This window comes from Diadema antillarum, unplaced genomic scaffold (genome assembly GCF_040938485.1).
Source record: "Diadema antillarum isolate AM-2024a unplaced genomic scaffold, OU_Dant_1.0 scf00000118, whole genome shotgun sequence".
In the NCBI taxonomy this organism is placed as follows: domain Eukaryota; kingdom Metazoa; phylum Echinodermata; class Echinoidea; order Diadematoida; family Diadematidae; genus Diadema; species Diadema antillarum.
Window position 1 is genome coordinate 250,866 of NW_027271007.1, and position 20,086 is coordinate 270,951.

Consider the following 20,086-nt stretch of genomic DNA (forward strand, 5'->3'; position numbering starts at 1 on the left):
CACACGAGCCTGTGACACAGTACCACACAGTTTCTGTGTTAACATATATTTGTGTGGTACATTGTGTGGTACCAACCAGTACCACAGGGAGTACCACATGAGCCTGTAAAACAGTACCACACAGTTCCTGTGGTAACATTTATTTATGTGGTACATTGTGTGGTACTGACAAGTACTACAGGGAGTACCCTACAAGCCTGTGGTACAGTACCACACAGTTCCTGTGGTAACATTACAAGTGTGTGGTACATTGTGTGGTATCGACAAGTACCACAGGGAGTACCACAGGACTTTTTTGTTAGGGAGCTGCTGTACTCGGCTTTGTTTTCGAAAGCAAACTGACAGCAATTCCCATCAGGAATTCAATTCGACGCGTTAGCAGAATAAAACCTTTCGAGCATTTCATAGAACAAGGCTACTGAGGAAACTTGACGAATACCACCCACGGAGTCTCTTTGCAGCTTTTGTTATTCTAATGTTTTTGAGCAATATGTCTTTGCGACTGATTTTTTCGTGACGACACTCTCCAACAGTGAAATAAAAGGCGGGAAAACGCACGCACGGCAGTCTATTCCTTGGTACTGCATGCAGCATATTCAGTAAAAATCAGCAGAATATGAAGAATTGAAGAGAGAGAGAGAAAATACCAATCCATTGGCTGATGACAGTCCAAAGTTCAGGGAGGTCAAAGCCAGACCCACACTGTGTGCGCGCGCAGCATTAGAACGGAAAACAGACGGAGATGGATATAAATAGACGTTACGCAGTGTAATAATTCATCGAGACTGTGTCGTCCGTCATTAGCATTTGATCATTTTGCTAACCTGTCACTGCTTTTCAGAGGAGGTACTTTTTTTCGTCTCTGAATCTGGTAAGTGTATTTGAATTGATCTTCCAGTCCGAATGTTAAGTGAAGAGAAATTGGTGATGCTTTAGAGTCTTCTGAGAGATTGAGATTGAGATGAGATTCCTCGATTGCGATTATTTTGTTATGGCTGGTATGTATGCGACACGCCCTGAAGAGAGTGAGCTGCTTGACCTATATGGCTTGCTTTGGGACATGAACGCTCTATATCGGCGACGCAGTCTCTGTAAAACAACGCGGGTTGTCTGGCAGCCCTGTCCTCATTGCTCCATGACTGGTTTCACTGTGCACGCCATATTCCTAGCTTTACGAGTCACACAGTGTCATTAAGACTCGCGAAAACGATGAAATACTTGTACTTTCTTTGTGCAGATACTTTGTCTTCCACGATTTGTTTTTATACCATCTCACTCTCACCTTTTTAATTCTAACTGTGAGTTATTCATAGTCATTACAAACCTTTAAAGTCAGTCGCATGGACGTTGGCAATCGTCATTTTTAGAGCTATATGTTCATTGCCATATATCACGCGTTATTACAGACATCGGGCTTCAGAGCCCTCCGACCTTGTCGTTTTACCGGGGTTTTAAGTTATGCTCTCAAATCTATATAAACAAGCAATGATCCTCCTTATTATGTTGCTCAAACGAAATGCTCTATAAGTTAAAGGGATGGTACAGTATTGGTGGAGATGAGAATTGGGCTTTTAACTTTTTGCGAGATACCAAGAAAACACTTATGATATAGTACAGAGCATACTATTACTATTTTACCGGGAATTCAAAGTTTATTTCACGAAAATCGGGTTTGGAATATTATAGACTGAAACATCCAAAAACATCCAAAGTAAAACAAAGCGATCGTAATAAAGTGTTGGTCCCACACTTTATAAGAATCGTTCTTTTTTGGATATCTCATTAATTTCAAAACCAATTTTCATCAACGTTGAATTCCTCATAGAATTACATGCTCTTTCATATTTTATATTAGAGGTTTATCATTATCTCACCAAAAATGTTAGAAACCTGAAATTAGGTCTCAACCAGAACTGTACGATTCCTTTAACCGTGGCTTCCTTTAAGATTGCGTGATAAACGCAGCATCGTTTAAAAAGAAATGAAAGTCCCCAAACATTCTTATGCCTCATCACATTTCACATCACATCTATACAAAGTAAATCTATCCACGTTATCATGTCGCTCAAAATGATAATGAAATTCTCTACTCATAACTTAACCGTGGCTTCCTGTTCCTGTAAGAGTGCGTGATAAACGCAGCATCGTTTGAAAAGAAAAAGAAATAAAAGTACCCAAATATTTTATGTCGTGTATTTCCTCTCTCATAATCATCATGACGCATTCATGCGTGATTAGCGGCATTCACTAATTATGTCGAACTTGATGTAGAATACGTATTTACACATTGTTGGTCGTGTTGGCATGTGTTTATTTTGCTAGCAAGAATTTATTAGATGCGCTCAGTTGATTGCAGTATAAACTGAAATGAGTTCAGTTCCCAATCAGGCTAACTCTATACGTTTGGTATACGGCAGGCGGGGGAAGTCAATATTATAATGATATTGTATGAACATGCTGGCGCATGCGCGTCAGACCCTATTAGGTCTTTCTGTAAATAGACTGCGAAGAAACACGGTACATGTAAATGAAGTGTATAGCCCTATGGCTGATTGATGAATGGTGGCCTAAAACGAATGATAAGCCAGTTCGGAGATAGCTCATGTGTTTATGGGTACAGATGACCTTCCTTTATTTTCAGTTGGTCAGGCACTTCATGCGATTCAAAGAGACATAATACATCAGCTTGCCCAACATAGCAATTCATGGAATTCGTATTCAAACAAAGAATGGACCTTCATAGACCAGGTGACCAGAATGGTACATCAATCAAAACTCGGGGAAGCATCCATTTCGTTGATTTGTAGTGAATACGTTATCAAACATTTTTCTTTCAACATTGCCATACATCAGGCTTGCTGTCGGGTGGATGCACTGGCAAGCATCAGCTACAAGGATTACATGAATAATTATTACATCACAGATGCTTATCTCAGTGAATTTAAAAACCAACCTGTCTCTCAGTACAAATGACCTTTTTTCTGCTCATGCGCAAACTGGAACCCCGAACTGGCTTATTGTATCGTATATCACTTTGTCGTTGTTGTTGTTGGCATCGCCAGCCGAACGTTGATGGCGGGCGGCACAACTGTTTTCAGGTTCTCATTCTCGTCATGTATGAATTTTGAGCAATACCATAAACTACACGCCTTTTTTTTTCAAATTTTCACTTTGACTGCACGATGTAAAGAAATACAAATGTAGAAACAAAATGAGTAGGTCGATAATGCATGTTACCTCTAACAGCCGCGTGTGAAAATAAGCAAGACAGTGTGTGTAATGCTCGCATTATCTATGATGAGAGGCCGACATGTCTCTTAATATCTCAAATAATCATCTCTTCCCCTGTCTGTCACTCCCTCTGTACATACATACATACATACATACGTACACACAAGCATACACACAAGCATAAATGTATTATATTATTCCTTATAGATTTAGCAACATCCAAAGCCTCTGTTCGTAGTTTTGTGTTAATCGTATTAATACATTGTGTGACATAGGTATATAAGTTTTGTGTTTGTATTTGACAGCACAGTATACGACCGCCTTTTCTGATATTCGTTGCATAGAGAAAGATTGATGGATATATAAAACTGCATTTATCAGTCCAGCTACAAGGAAACAGGGAAAAATAACTGCCGAGTCGAGAGGAAGGTGCAGTTCAATGTCTTTTGTTAACATTTCAGTACTTTATCAATGATTGGCAGATGAGGTCATCTGAGGAATATTGTTAGCGTTCCCAAGCAATCTGAAGAAATATAGAAGATAAAAAATCGTTAAAAATATATGGAATATTTCTAGATATTTGTTTCACTGTAAAAGTGGTGTTGAGGGTACCAAAAATCAACACAAATCAACATGCATTTGGATTTCAGGGACCTTTAAGTTTAATTTCAGTCGGAAAACTCTTCTTTGAACACATCCCGACACCCCCCCCCCCCCCAAAAAAAAAAAAAAAAAAAATGAAAGAAGAAGAAAGCGTATACAAAGCAAATAATATAAAATAGAATACATCCTTAAATGTAAACCGCGTCTAGGATAGCAAGACATCCCGTGACAAGCAGTCATCAGGCCTATTGTATCGATGATCATTTCGATTAATCGATTCTCCCGCTGGCTGCTTTAAAATATGTTCATGGCTTTTTTCTTCATTGGAAGATTATGTTCGCATAATAAAGAAAAAGAAATAAAATGTGGCGATGAACATCGGTACACGAAGAGAATGTAAGAGGGCAAAAGAAAGATTCTCTCATCCCAACTGTAACAGCAACAATTCCAAACCTAAAACTGATACTTGATGACCTCAATGAAACCAACCATCCAACAGACTATCTAAACAATCCGTATTCCATAATCGTACAAAAGATCTTTGTGGGAAGTATAAATATCACTAAAAGTTTCGTGCGATACAATTATGCTGCTCAAGTCTCAAAATGTCAGGTCTGGTCGTTAACATCAATACGGATAGACAGGCGTCTTTTCATTTATTATCTCTTTTTTTACCACAAAACTATATGATGCGAGCAATGGAGCTACTAAACACTATAACTCTAATGGTGCGAGGGCGGGGAGCTGGCATTCATAATACTCATTAATTCACTTCTCTTCTCTTTTAAAACCAATTCGCTAACAAAAATGAACAAACAAACAAAGTTAAGGGGCCTAGTTGGTTGCGGATGTGTTTGATGGGAGTTTATAATCTAACCACAAGAAAAAATAATTTTGAGCCTTGATTTATGATCTGGTTCCTGTCAGAGTAAATGCGTTCCTGAAAGGAAGATAGAACGTTAATCTAAAAAGAAGAGAGTATCAAGCAGAAAAGTGAAGGTTGAGCTGTGAATTCTTCTCAGTTTTGCCTCCATCCAACAAATGAAATTTGTAAGATCGCGACTGCTGATCTATGATTTAACAAACAGGTCGGAAAAACGACATGTTTGTCAAATTAATATTCTCTTGCTTTCATTAATGTCTTGTCCGCCTTGGACTTCTTACAATAAACAATATCGGAATTTCGAAGCTTGGGTGTTCCAAGTCCATCGGGTCAGTGCCTGCAGCCAGGGACAGCCTGGTGATAGTGTCGCTGCCCGGAAAGCAGTAGATGACAGGTTCGGTCAAGTGGTTCCCTATTTCCAACATGTTTGTTAAAGGTCCAGTTTACCTTTGGGAGCAGCGATTTAAAAAATTGTCAAGATATCACATCCTTTGATGCGTATTAAATTGTGTAGGTCTGTTTTATTACAAAAATCCTATCATATAAAATTTTTGCAATAAAGCCGGAAATAGAAGGAGATATCAGTATTTTTCTTCATAAACCATAAATGTAGATGGTTAAGTCTGGAAATATTTTATTATAACTATTGTTCACATTTTGTGTATTTAACAATACTTAACATCAATAATACGGATTCACATTTTTACAAAGGTTGTTTCTATCCCTAATTCACATTTCAGAACTATTTTAAAGCACTAATGCTGGGTTTTCGTTTTATCTGCGAATGGTAAATTATGCCTTTAAGACATTTGAAAAGACATCCCCACTCGTCCTTCCTGGTTATAGAATCACTCTTCATTTGCGCATCACTACAAACCTCACGGATGATCTATGTAAGTTTGGTAGTGGCCCAACCCAAGGCTCATTACTTGTCGTACCAAAGTCGTATAGTCCTATACAACTATTGTGTGTGTGCGGGGGGGGGGGGGGGGGGGGCTTCTTACGAAATATACCATACAAGCCTGTTAGAAGTGAATCATGTTTAGTTGATGTGACGGAATCCCTTTACCCAGTTCGCCTCATTTGGAGGCTGGACACGCTGTCTTTTGAACTTAGGGAAACTACATTAATTACGACCAGTATTCAGAAAACAAGTGGAATTTGGAGTGGTATAACCGTAATCTTAGGAACCTCTGAGAGGAGTGCATATGCACACAAACCCCTTGAAACTTTCAGGACTGGAATGGAAAAGGCTGGTCTTTTGAATTGCTGATATTCAAACTTTGATTCAAACTTTATTTTCACTTTGTTTTTCAACAGAATGCACAAAGAACTTTGTGAAATCTGACATGCGAATATGAAACACGAAGATATCCATTTTAAGGAAGGGGGGGGGGGCATTTCATATGATTTCATACATGTTTTTTTAAACACTCGTGTCTATGGAGAATTGTTTACATGCGTGAGACCTGATATAACATGTGCAAGAGAGCGAGGGAAATGTGGAATGTGTGGCTCTAGATAGCGAAAAGGCGTGGAGGTTTAGCTGAAACGCGTAAACACGATCCATTGTGTATCTTTTGTCAGATATGGTGAATTGATATACAAAGGTGGCATTCATCCATATCTTGGGTACTTTGCACACAATACTGCAAATGACAGTAAATCTCCAGGAGAGCAGCCAACGTTTCTCCATATACGGCGCGTTATTTCTTTTAGTCATTTGAAGTCTTGTTACTCCAACACAGCGGTTATATAGCTCCATCGTTCAATGCAGAAAAAGACATGAAAACATCTGGGGAATTTCATTATTAGCCAGGTTTTTTAAAAAATCTGCGTTGCGAATGCAGCGATGGGCAATGGAAATATTGCAGCTGTCTCGCGCATGCGCAGAACACTATTATTTTCTACCTAATTAGTGCCATCTTAGCGTTCGCGTCGCAGATCTAAAGCTTGCTTTTATGTACAAGGTAACAGTCACTCGGCGATCCTTTCTTCCACTTTCTCCTTACTACTGACATCTGGAGCAGGGTCCCCCTCCCTGTCTGGAGGGATTATAATTGAGAAGATTCAAAAAGTTGGGTTCAACTGTACCGTATGTCTCCCCCCCCCCCAAAAAAAAAAAAAGAAGAAAAAAGAATACAACGGGACCCTCTGCCATGATAACTTTAGAAATAATAAATAAATCCAAATGCAAATTCAGGGTATGAAAATATAACTCATTGCCCACATCTTACCGAAAACCCCATTCGATTTGCTTCAGTGGTCAAAGAGAAATGAGGAATTTTGTAGAGCAAGTCGGGAATCTCTTCCCTCCAAGTTCTGTCTATTGTGTTCACACACAAGAGCATCCAAGTGCTAGACGTGGAAGAATCAAAGTCATGACATGCTTTACAACAACCCACATTTCTCGGTGACCACTTAACCAAATTGAATGGGGTTTTCTGCAAAATAGAGCTAAGATGTTATATTTTAAGACCCTCAAGTAGCATTTAATCACGTTGGGTGTTATCAATGCGAAAATCTGATTGTAATTTTCATAAGGTAGCGTTCATCTTTGTTTTGCTCACACGCAATCATACCCCTCTCTCAAATCCTATTATCTGACTGATCATTAGTTTGAAGTTAAGTTCAGCCAGGAAAAACATTATATTCTACAGAATTATAGCAGAAGAATGGAATTTTTGTACAAGATCTATTGAAAACTGCCAAGTGATGACATCAACAGCTCATTTTATTTGCATATCATAATTTTGTATCAAACTGTTCGAGAAATGTTCTACAATATCTAGCTTATCTCTAACATTAATTTTTATAACGCCCTTTCGTTTAAGCCGTTTTCGATCAAATTTCAGCGCTATCTGTGAAAAAAGCTCTTTCTTGTCAGACTAGCTTTAAACCGGTCTGGGATTTTCCCATCGAGACTGGAAGATTTCAAGATCTGAAATGTATTATACGCTCTGATACGCAGCGATCGTGTGTGCATTATTCTTCCGATGATCATGACTGATGGTCCGTATAGAATAGTGTACACAAGGAGCTTGAAGGTCCTTTTATAATGTAAAGGACTGCTTCTCACGGAATGGCTATTGTGGAAACCTTGGACAGCTTTGTAATGTTTAAAGACGGAAGTACTGTGTAAAAGAAAATATCTACAAAGAAATTGCTGACGTCAAACTTGGCGCAATACGAAATGTCATCGTGAATTCTTTGAAGGGTTTCGTGGTAATGGAACGTTGGGTGGTGTATAGAAGGCTTAATTAATGGTGCACCATCCCTTCTTGGGTGTATATGTGACTCTGAAAAAGGCCTACCCATTTCCCGACGTTTCGGAAAACATGTTCTTGCCGTTTTCAAGCAAACGGCAAGTCATTCCAGTTGTTCTCTCTTTCTGTTAGTATCTACGTCTCTCTTCCACTATTTTTCATACTTGTTTTTCTCTTTCCTTCTGCACGTCTCTTCTATTTCATTCTCATTCTTCTTGCTTTACCTTTTCTGGAAAACATAAAGAACCTGCTTGCCGAAACGTCGGGAGTGGGTAGGCCCTTTTCAAGGCATACATACCCAAGAAAGAACATGGGGTGGGCCGTTTTGCCTTCTACCACCCAATGAAATGTCATCGTAACTTAAATAAACACTAATGAATTAACGCAAAATTTTCACACAACTTTTAAAGTTTTCTATCTTTCTGTCTGCATTAAAGTGCCTCCTCCACAGTTTTCGCTCGTTTTTCTCTTTCCCTCTGGACGTCTCTTATTTTCAATGTTATTCCTCTCCGTGCCTTACCTAATACACCCCTATAGATCAATCTTTATGTTCCTTACATAACATGGGCACATTATGTCATCAGAAATTGTTATGTTTAAATCTCTTCACCAGTGTTCACAACGGCCCCCATGATGTGTTCATCTTTTTTTATTAATCTTTACATAGAACAATCATAAAAAGTCACATTATGTACGCTGATTTGCGTGATTAAAACAACAAAATCACAGAAACATAAACAAGGGAGTTAGCGAATAAAACAAAAGTGATAAAGGAAAAAGTGTTTTATAGTCATGAGTATGTTGTTGGGAGCCTAGAATGACTTAATAACACTTGAATGTTTATTATTCCCGAACAGCAACCGCACGTTATAACTGTCATAATGCAGCCGCAGCAGCAAGCCTACCCGGCCTACCCGCCACAGCAGCAGCCCCCGGTCTACATGCCGCCCCCTGCCGGTCAAACAGTGGTGGTCGCGCAAGCTCAGCCTATGCAGACGAACTACGTAGTCCAGGTAAGTTGACGATAGTATAGACCCGTCTTAAAACGCTGTAAGTTATCAATTCAATTCAATTCAATTCAATTCAATTCAATTCAATTCAATTCAATTCAATTCAATTCAATTCAATTCAATTCAATTTTATTGTCCGTTTCTGGAAATTTGTTTGCATGCATATCCGGTTATATACATAATATACAAAGCACACGTATGCGTTGTAACATAGATACATAGGCATGATAGACATACAAAAGATATAAATCAATACAATATCACTATCATTGTCATAAATATATAACATCAAGAAATATTAATCTGTATAAGTTAACATTGTATTGGATGTGGTGTGCTTAATTGTTATATACGGGTGTATAGATAATATGTGTCAATTGATAATTGGTATGTTTGAATGCATATCCGGTTACATCAATACATTATACATATTATACAAAGCACACACATACATTGTAGCATAGATACATAGACATGATAGACATACAAAAAAAATATACAGCGATACAATATCATTATCATTGTCATAGATACATAACATCAAAGAAGTATTAATCTGTACGAGTCAACATTGTATTGGATGTGGTGTGCATATGATATATGCGGGTGTATAAATATGTGTCAATTGAAAATAAATATGTAAGAAATATAAACAATACAAATGAATGCATGTTTATATGTAAATAATGATTGTATAAAAATCTTGAAGGATACATACGCGTGTGTGTGTGTGTGTGTGCGTGTGTGTGCATGTATGTGAAGGTACAAAAATATGGATCTATGTGTTTTTGACAAAAGAAATATGTATATTCATCACACCACGGTCATATCATTCTATATACTCCTGAATTAATGTTTTCACTTGACTTTATGTCGGCCATAACTGGGAGGGGGATTCCAAAATAAGAAAAAAAAAATCATTCAACGGGTTAAATGCAATGAGTCAGGTGCTAACTACTGTTAAGCATACTGAAGCCCCCCCCCCCCCCCCCCCCACCCATTTTGGCTGAAATAGAGATGGGCATAAGAATCGCCCCAAACCTGTCTATAGAAACAGACATCAGTGTTAAAAGGGGAATGAAAACATTGATAGTTCATTATCAATGCTGAAAAGTACGTGTTTTCCGAGAGGTAAAAAAGAAGATCCAAGTAGACGTGGGCGTGGTCTTGGTGATGGAATCAGCATTCATGCTGACATGACCCCTTTATAATGTATTGCGTAATAGTATGAAAATGATGCACAGGACAGAGTGGATCGGTGAGATAAGGATGCACGAGTTTAACTTTGGAACTGTTTAAACCCACGAGCGCAGCGAATGGGTTTTAGACTCTTCCAAAGTTAAACGGGAGCATCGAATTCTCACTGATCCACGAAATAGGCCTTTGCATCATTCTGTCATTTGTGTTAGAAAATGTGCCCGTAAATTCATGAAATATAACCATTTTCCCCATCGATGCGTCCGGTACACCTACAACACTATACAAGACTTGAGCCATGCGTTCTGATTTTACCGGACGCATGGCTCAGTGTTGATCAATACAAATCAATGCATGACAATTGACCAATCAGATTGCAGAGATTCTAAAGCCCATTTTTGATAATAATCATTGCTCAAGGTCACTGAGCTTTTGTGTTTTGCCATGTTAATGGTTACAAGTTAAGAAGGGGATTAGAAAACATATCTTTCATTGGTTAGATAAAAAGCCATGCACAATGCATTTTTTTAGTCATTTCGATGATAGGCATGGCGTATAGTGGTTGGTTATTTATTTTAAAATATCAGATTTTCACGTATTCATCTCTTAAAAGCAATTTAGCTCTATGGTAAAGGGACGTCATCCATGCTGGATAAATCTTTCGTTCTCTTCCCCCTTTTCTCCTCTCTTTCAATATCTATCTATCTAATTATCTATCCATCCATCCATCCATCTCTCTATCTATCTATCTACACTGTACCTATTTATTATTTATCTATCCATCTATCTACCTATTATTTATTTATTTATTTATTTATTTATTTATCTATCTATCTATCTAGCTATATATCTATCTGTTTGTCAATCCATCTAACTGTATCTACGTATATATCCATTCATCTTTCCACAGCTATTCTATGAGTATATTGAGCACTTTGTCCTGACATGCATGTAAAAAACTCAAGTGTGTCCGCGGCACCCCATAGTGAAGGGTACCGTTATCATATAATTACATTGTCTCAATCAATTTTAGAACTATTTTGAAGCACTAATATTGGAATTGGCAACTGAACAACCTCTTTCAGACGATTGTAAGTTTCAAACAAATCCGAAGCAGTGTTGAAAATGTGTCAACAGCAACCTCAACAAGATGATTACATCAACATCAACAACAATAACAACAACAACAACAAAACAGCTCCGCAATCGCAATTGCTGTTTTTGTTTCTCAATTACTAGTAGTAAGGAGTGATTTTGCTGGTCTTTTTCTCCTTCAGGGTGCCCCTCCGTCCAACGAAGGTTGCTGCAGCGGGATATCCGAAAAATTCAACGCCAACGGCGGATTTGTGACCGGGGTGATTCAAACAATTGTCGCCGTTCTCTCCATCATCCTCGGAGGCGTGTCCTACGCCTTTCCGGGGATCTGGTACTCTGGCTACGGCATCTGGTCGGGCATTTTGGTAGGCATCGTAGTGACGATGATGCGGTTATGGAAATGGTGGTGGATGGTGGCTATGGTGATGAAACTGGTGGGCTGTGATGATGATGGTGATCATGGTACATAGAGATCGCAGTGATGACAATGGATGACAATGGATGACAACGATGATGACTATGATGATGATGATGATGATGACGATTGTCTTTTCAACTCAAAGTTTTTGTATACTACTACAGAGGTGTTGAACAGATGAAAGTTCATTACAACTATAATTAACTGAATAAAGATGACCCAGTGGTAGATATCATAAACATGTTATGTAGCTGTAATGAACTGAATCATGCAATAATGACATGAACGAGGAAATTCCACATTCCACACGAAACGGAGGTTTATTTGATATACCATTGGCATACTGCAAATCTCTTGATTGCAATTAGCTTTTTCTTCAAAATCGTTAAGTTTATGCGAGCTCATCTTCAGACTTTAATTGTCTCCATCACTCGTTGGAAATCCCAACCCCCCCCAAAAAAAAACAAAACAAAACAAAACAAACAAACAAACAAACAAAAACAAACAAACAAACAAACTATACGAAGTGGGGGACGTTGAATTGAAATGATAATTTGTACGATCACGGCTCCTAAGGATGTACACTGGATATTTGTAAGCGAGCACCCGTACAGGATCTACGTATTTTGCTCATTTACGTTTTTGCGATTATTAAAAATGATGTTCTGCTAATATACATTGTTTTTCATTTCTGTATATCTTTGTTGTATTTTATCCGCACGGACCTGTGGAAGAACAGTTTTCGGAATGAAATATGTTGCCGTGCATAGATAAATTAATGAAATGAAGTGAAATTGTATAATAAAATTTCTCTGCTTATTTGATGGAAATGAAAACTAAATTTAAACTTTGAACTTTGACCTTAAAAAGTCCCTTCCGATGGACCAGGCTATAAGGAACAAGTACATCAGCTACACAACCAAGGGACTTGAACCAAGAACCTCTTGATTGGTAACCTGTGGTCTAATACACTGAACCATACCAGATCATCCCCGTTTGTCCTGTGTTGTGGGGGGGGGGGGGGGGGGAGGGGGACACCAAGATGCTATCAAATATTTTCAGTGAATTTATAACCGTATTAATACATTTTCATCAAAAGGTACAAGAAATGTACATAAAATGACATTATGCTTTTTTCATGAATAATTTGTTTTGTTGTTGTCAGCTACGCAGGTCTCTTTCCTTTTTTTACCCCCTTTTCTCTCGATCTCTCTTTATTGAAGACATCGAGCGACATTTATTTCACTTATTAATATTCGAAACTTTTATCCTTTGTGCCATAGTTTTTCATGCCCACCGGGATCCTTGGAATTTGCTCCAAGAGAAGACAGACTGGAGTGGTATGTTTTCTTTTTATCATTTGCATATTTTCGAAAGTACAGTGTTGAAATATGAGTAAAGTGCTAATTGCAGATTGTTGGTGTATTCAAATATACAGATATGTTTTCTGTTTCTACTCAGGACCATATAACACGAATAATCAATTTGAAAAGTATCTGAAAATTTCCCTCTATGGAGAAAGAAAACAAAACGGAAGAAATTTTAACGATGATTCTTTACCTCGGCATTGAAGGGAACATCCGGGTTTTTTTTTCCCCCGGGGTTGCGCGTTTATCATCTTAGTAATGGCAGAGATTTCTCTACACGAGTATACTTACAATTCTGAATCATAATGAGAGCAAAATGACGAGTTGATGCTGTAACGTAATTTGCACAATTCTATACGGTGAAATCATGCGTGCTGTTGAATTAGAAGTATTTGTAATGAAATTTGAATGTTATCTTTATGAAAGTTTAAATGGTAGCGATAGCAATGAAATGATGCTGATGATAGTAATAATAACAACATCACTGATGAATATTACGATGAGTACAATGATAATGTTATTGTAATTGCTGTCATAATATTTTTTCAATACCCTCCGTTTATCTGTACTTATAGGTAACCTATTCCAGTTTTTTATTTTACTTTTTGTATGTTTTTTATTGATCATTTATATCTTTTAAGTTGCATTCTCTTCATTTTATGATTTCGATGTTATGTTTTTGTTACATTTCTTATGTTATCATTTCATGGATTTGCTAGAAAACATTTCATAGCTGATAGTATAAGATTTTTAAACCGTGGTTTAATGAATAAACTCAACTCAACTCAACCCAACTCAACGCACCTCAACTCAACTCATTTCACGTTGTTTTCCATAGGTCGTGGCATACCTGGTAATGTCCATCATCTGCTGTCTGGAGGCCGTTGGGATGATCGGCTACGAAGGGGCGGCAGCTGGAGTGTCATCCTTCTACTACACTTGCGATTACGTCTATAGCAGTTACTATGGCAGCAGATACACTTGTGACTACGAAACCAATTCGGTGAGTTGCAGCTCTATAGCGAGGGATTACCCCATGTCATGTAAAACAAAGATTAAATCAAAATCAAAACCAAAGTGCTAGATGCTCAGACTGAAGCAAAAAGGAGCAAAATCCTGTTCGTTATTGTTAAACAACGGTTTGTAGATCAAAAGTTTACCTTTGCACGTATAACTCCTGTCAACTTAATTGTATCAGAGACTAATGAACAACGGTCAAATCATATTCAATATTAATCATATTCTGAAGTGCAATTATTTGTATCAAGGTGTTGCACCTTTGTGTGTATATAATTATTATTATAACTATAATGCAAAATTACTTTGTCATCTATATCATTTAACCCGATTGTAGCCTCTATGCCTTAATGCTTTTTTTTTCTTCATTCCATAAAGGGCGCCGTTGCTGTCCACTCCATCCTGGCTATCGCGGCCTTTGTGGAGTTCGTGGTCGCTATCGTTGCTTCCGCCATCTGCTGCGGTGGTCTGCGCTGCTGCTGCGCCTCTCCGACTACCACCACAACCACCACCACGGTAAGTTTACATCGTTTCCTTCATGTGTGTACTGGTGCCTCGCCACCCAAGTGTGCTCAAGGCTTTTTTATTTGTGTGTGTGTGTAGGGGGGGGGGGGGGGGAGGAGTGGGTGGGGTGGGTAGGGTTCTCATCCATCTGTTCATCTCTAGGTCCTTGGGCCCTGATTAACATCCCCATAAAAACAACTACAACGAACAAATAACAAACAAATAAGGCGTTCATCCCCTAATGAGTTTGTGGGCAAATTTCGAAAGACCTAGGGCAGGGGTCAATGGCATTGAACTTATAATAATGCCTTGATTTGAAAAAAAAATGGACATAAACAGGCAATTACTCTCAGATAATGATGATTGAAATGGCAAGCTTAAATGTCATTTGGTGTTTGGTATTCATTTTCTTGGCAACCGCATATATATAGCTGTGGCCAGAAAAATTCAGTGAAAATGCAGTTTAGTATGAGGAATAAAGATGTATTTAATAACACAGGAAGATGAAATTAGAAGTCCATCAGAGTTTTATTGCTGATGACAATGACAATGCCAATCACAATCACCATCACAATCACAATTACAATGACAATGACAATGACAATGTATTTATTTTCCCATGTCACCCAAATATAGGGTATTGGAGAAAAATCAAATCAAGGTACAGTGTAATAACACGAATGCTAAAAAACATACACTTCACAACTATTTACATTATTTACAAACCAACAGTAAAGCACAATGGATAATACTGACAATGACAATGACAATGTTTGACAATGTTTTTTATCTTTTTATTTTCTTATGTCACCCAAAGTCAGGGTATTGAAGAAATCAGTTAATATACAAATAATGCACAGGATAGAGTGCGTTAGTGAAGGTGCAGCGCACTCGAGAGTATTGACAATGGTGCAACATGCACGAGGCGCATCATTTGTTTTATAAAATGGGTCGAAAACTAACAGCATTTTTCATGTACCTTTGTAGGTCAATACCAGTCAGCTACATGTAGCACTCGCTCAAGAGTCAAGATGTCCGAAGATGTTCGTCCCAAACATTTACGCACGTCGCACTCGGAAATCCCGCACACATAAGTACTGTACGTATAAGAATATACGTACGCCACATGTTATGCACACAAGAAAGGCCGGCCGGAAGCCCGAACTAGAAGTTGTTTACAGGATTGACAGCGCGTATAGTAGCGCGCGACGCACTTGTAACAACTGATTGAGTGCGCACTGCTAGTGTAAACATTGTGACGTCAGGCCGTACATGTTAGTGAGAAATCAATGCACGCACACGTGATTCATTTCAGCGCTTCCAATTGGCTACATTCTTGAACCCATTTTATAGTACATTATATGAAGAGTTTGTTCGCAAAAACCGATAAGTCCATTTTTTAAGATTTTGAAGTACGGTCTCTGTCATAAAGTACAAAATAATACCTTTTGAATGATATATTGGTCACTACATGTAAAGGTACATTTTTGAAGTTATGGTCAAAAGAAGCAACAATTTTCTTATTATTCTCTTTATTTTTCTTGACCTGTTATCGCAAATATCTCTATTTGGCAAGTATGGACTTATCGGTTTTTGCGAACAAACTCTTCATATATTATACATATACAGAACATTGCATGATGGTGCCTGATGAAAGCATCCAATGATACGTGCGCGCGCGCGCGTGTAGATGTGTTATATTTTAAATATATGTTTCTATGGATCATACAGTATGTATTCTTATATTCGCACTTTCTAATGTATATATTATTATGCCTATGATACAATTCCTGATTTACTCTGTATTAAGTTTTGTTGGGAAAAAAGAGAATGAAAATAATTGAATTAAATTAAATTATATTGAATTGAATTGAACTGAATTTATATTATGTAAGGGGGTAAAACATAAGAGGAAAATTCCTCTCCTGATTATCATTAAGACACACATCGTGTTATATTCATCTGTTTCCAGTTAGTCTATTGATATAAGCAGTGGCGGATTCAGGAAGGACCGCAACCGGCGCACGCCCCCCCCCCCCCCGTATTTTTTGTTGAAACAAAAGAAATTGAAAAAAAATGGGGGAGACGTGCGCGCGCCCCCTTTAATTTTGTAAACGCACCCCTCTTTACGGAATTCCTGGATCCGCCCCTGTATAAGACATCTGATTGAATGAAAAAAAAAAGCTCAGAATACATCTTCATCATTATAATATGTGACAATCTGTGTCCTTATTATACAATATTCTGGAAGTTTTCTATCCGCTTTGCTGATATGTTTCGTTTTGGTTTGTCTCGTCTTGTTTCTGTGCAGACTTACTACACCGGCCAGCCCCAGCCTCAGCAGCAGTTTGTTGTACAGCCGGCTCAACCCCCTGCCCAGGCCTACCCAGGTATTACATTAATACAATTTACAAATTGAAACATTAAACAAAAAGTAGTAAATGAATATATGAATATAAGAACGACCCAAGTCCAATTTTTGGCCAAATTCAGTTTGACATGGGAAATTGTAGCTTATGCATGGACTCATCTTGTGTGTAAATGATAAGTCCTAATTACCCCCGGAAGTGCCTGAAATAAATGAGTTAAATGTTATATGAATGTAAGAATGAAGGACTTGGGTCATTCTTACATTCATATTATAGCGCCCTCTGTCGACCTTCTCTCATCTCTATAGCAGAATATCATGTATATGAATCAAAGAACGACCCAAGTCCATATGAATCAAAGAACGACCCAAGTCCATCACACAAAATGGCGTCTCCACAATTAATGTTAATGTTAATTGTCATAATAATATATGTTCTAATTTGTATATACAATGTTGCCTTCCCATCACAGTTAAATAGAATATTATTGGACAAACAAAAAAGATATGAAGTTTTTTTTTAGCTTACTCGAAATGGTCTTCCATGGACTTGGGTCGTTCTTATATTCATATACTCAAATGTATAACATCATACATGCAGCTAGACCTTCATAGAACCGTGTAAACAGGTAAATCTCTAGACATCGCGGTCACTGATTTTATTCCTGTTGAGGACGAGTCACGAGTATACTCGGGCAGATGTCTATGGGAAACGCGTGTTGTAGGAAAATCAGCCCGTCCTCAATGGGTTAAAACAGAACAAAATTCTTGAAGTGTCAAGCTGTCAGGCATAGTTACAGTTTACTAAATATCCTGTTTGTTGTCGAAATCACAGGAAGCTCTTGAGTTATAGATTCCATTTTATTGATGATGTCCTTGATAAAGATGACGTCATCTTGTTTGTCGTTGCTGCTATTATCACTATTTTGTTAAACTGTGTAGAAGTCTCACTTTAAAGTCAGCTTCTCACTTGACATCTACATTTTTTTATTTCAGTCTATTTATTAAACCTTAGCTGAAATGTGTACGGAATTGTACTTTATAAAATATTTCAGGTGTTATTGATATGTTGTAATTCAGCCATTCTTTTATTTGCAAAGTTGCGTCATTGATTTAAACTCCTGTTTAATTCCTCGTTCATTTATTCATGCAGCCAAGGCGTAAAGAGAATTCGAGAACTGCTGACGGTGTAGAGGACAGACGAGGCTGAACCGGATGTGTCTGATTCTACGTTCGTTTTGTGAGCAAGCATCTAAAAAGGCTCGTTTAAGCGTTATAGCTCCATAGCTTACTGAGACCCCTTTTGGTTTCTCTGGCCTATTTTCTCCTTGTTTCAAGCTCTGTATATAGATTAAAAAGATAGCAGTGACACCTGTCGTGCACAATGTGGTACTTACATATTGGTACGTTATTAAAGAGAGCTGATTATATGAAGAGGTTTCTGTTAAGTGCCCACTTTACACCAAGTGGTACTTACGGGGAGGTGATGTACGAGTATACTCGCTGACCAGACATGCTATACGAAAAACTTAGAACAGTGTAACTATCATAAAAACTTGATTATGGATTCTACTTTGTGAATTTTCTACTGTCCTTCGGATACATCATATGATACAATTATCTTTACCTTAGAATATAGATCCAGTATGTGATAAATCCATTGTAGTTGCGATCCTAAATCGAATCGTTAGACCGACGATGGAAAAAAAAATATCAGTAAGTTTTGATATCCGTTGCCCAGTTCTGAATCACTTAAAAATGATTACAAAAACTTTTTACTTTCATTTGGCTCACCTCTAGAACACAGAGAACATTGTAATATATTTTTGATAATTTGATGTGACACATTTAAAGAGTATTGATCATGTAGTGGTTTCAAAGAAACATATAAAGGCTTTCCGACGAGTTAAGGTTGAACTGAAATCCGTTTGTATTTCTTCTTTTTACCATAATTTCTCTCTGTTTTCCTGCTTGTGTTCATAATGCAGATTTTTGCTTCATAATTCAATGTGCTTATTATATGGTAATCAAGAATTGGATATATGATATTATAGATATATAATAATTGTACTCGCGTCATGCTAAGTAGTAGTACATTACAACGTTCTACGTCAGCTATATTAAGCTTTTATAAATATTATTACATGATCAAATAGTTATATTTTAACTGTGTGTTTTGGTTGTGGCTTAGCTTCATCAAACTTCCAGACTGAAAATATTTGACTGCACACACTGCACATGATTTTCTCCTTGCAGTTTATAAACTTGAACACGGTCTTTCAGGGTTCGTCTTTCAAGCATAGTGCTCATTCAACGCAACAAAGTCGTAAATGCTGGGCTTATTATTAAGGGAAGCGTTTGGCGCAAATATGAGTAATGTCCTTATCTTTTTTTTTTTCTCTAGAATATATCACGCAAAATATTTGTAAACCGCGTTTCTCGCACCTTTTTTGAATTCATAAAAATACTCATACGTTCTAAGTAGAACATTATGACTAAATGCTACTTTACGTGGTAAAATACATTTTTTGTTGTTGTAAGTAAAGCATTTTTTTTTCGAAGAGTAATCATTTAGTCAAGATATAGGAGGTGTGTGTGTTTGTGTGTGTGTGTGTGTGTGTGTGTGTGTGTGTGTGTGTGTGAAGCTCAAAATCCTTTTTGGTACTTTCATTGTCATATTAAGGAAAAAGAACATAATCGATTCTAAATAAAATATCGCCACGAAAAATGACTGCGTCAACAGAGTATAGAAACAATCAACGGTCTGTGGATTTAAAGAAATAAAGCCCCCCCCCCAAAAAAAAAAAATGATTTGGAAATCTAAGTCTAATTCTCAATCTAAATTGCAAACTTTTATGTTAGATGAGGGGGGAGGGCATGCAAGTGGCTTATCTCCGGCAGCGTCACCAAACCACAAAAAATTTGAGTTAAGACAATGTATGTATATATATATTGTTTTTTTTTTTTTGGTGAAATGCCGTACAGTAGGTCAATCCTCCATTTCGACTGAATCCCAAAATATGAACGGAAAGGTCACTCATTTTATTGAATAGTGCTATAAATTAATAAAATTCCCAGAAAGACCATGTGGATATTTTGAAAGTCCGGTCATACAAAATATACTGTA

General features: G+C 37.6%; 1 protein-coding gene across 1 annotated transcript; it reads left to right on the forward strand.

The window, feature by feature from the left end:
- The first annotated feature begins 831 nt into the window (after positions 1-831).
- LOC139719987 (uncharacterized) lies at positions 832-19,819 on the forward strand. Its single transcript, XM_071631364.1, has 8 exons — positions 832-871; positions 8,841-8,996; positions 11,468-11,650; positions 12,987-13,043; positions 13,909-14,073; positions 14,466-14,603; positions 16,903-16,981; positions 18,113-19,819. Exons 2-8 carry the CDS (start codon positions 8,865-8,867, stop codon positions 18,121-18,123), a joined length of 765 nt encoding a protein of 254 aa, XP_071487465.1. The 5' UTR covers positions 832-871; positions 8,841-8,864; the 3' UTR covers positions 18,124-19,819.
- Positions 19,820-20,086: the final 267 nt, after the last annotated feature.

What these genes read in the sequence shown, in the direction of transcription:
- LOC139719987 (XM_071631364.1), top strand. Translation starts at nt 8,865, where the DNA reads ATGCAGCCGCAGCAGCAAGCCTACCCGGCCTACCCGCCACAGCAGCAG. An exon ending in GTGACTACGAAACCAATTCG is followed by an intron (nt 14,074 to 14,465) that starts GTGAGTTGCAGC and finishes CATTCCATAAAG; the next exon opens with GGCGCCGTTGCTGTCCACTC. An exon ending in CCACCACAACCACCACCACG is followed by an intron (nt 14,604 to 16,902) that starts GTAAGTTTACAT and finishes GTTTCTGTGCAG; the next exon opens with ACTTACTACACCGGCCAGCC.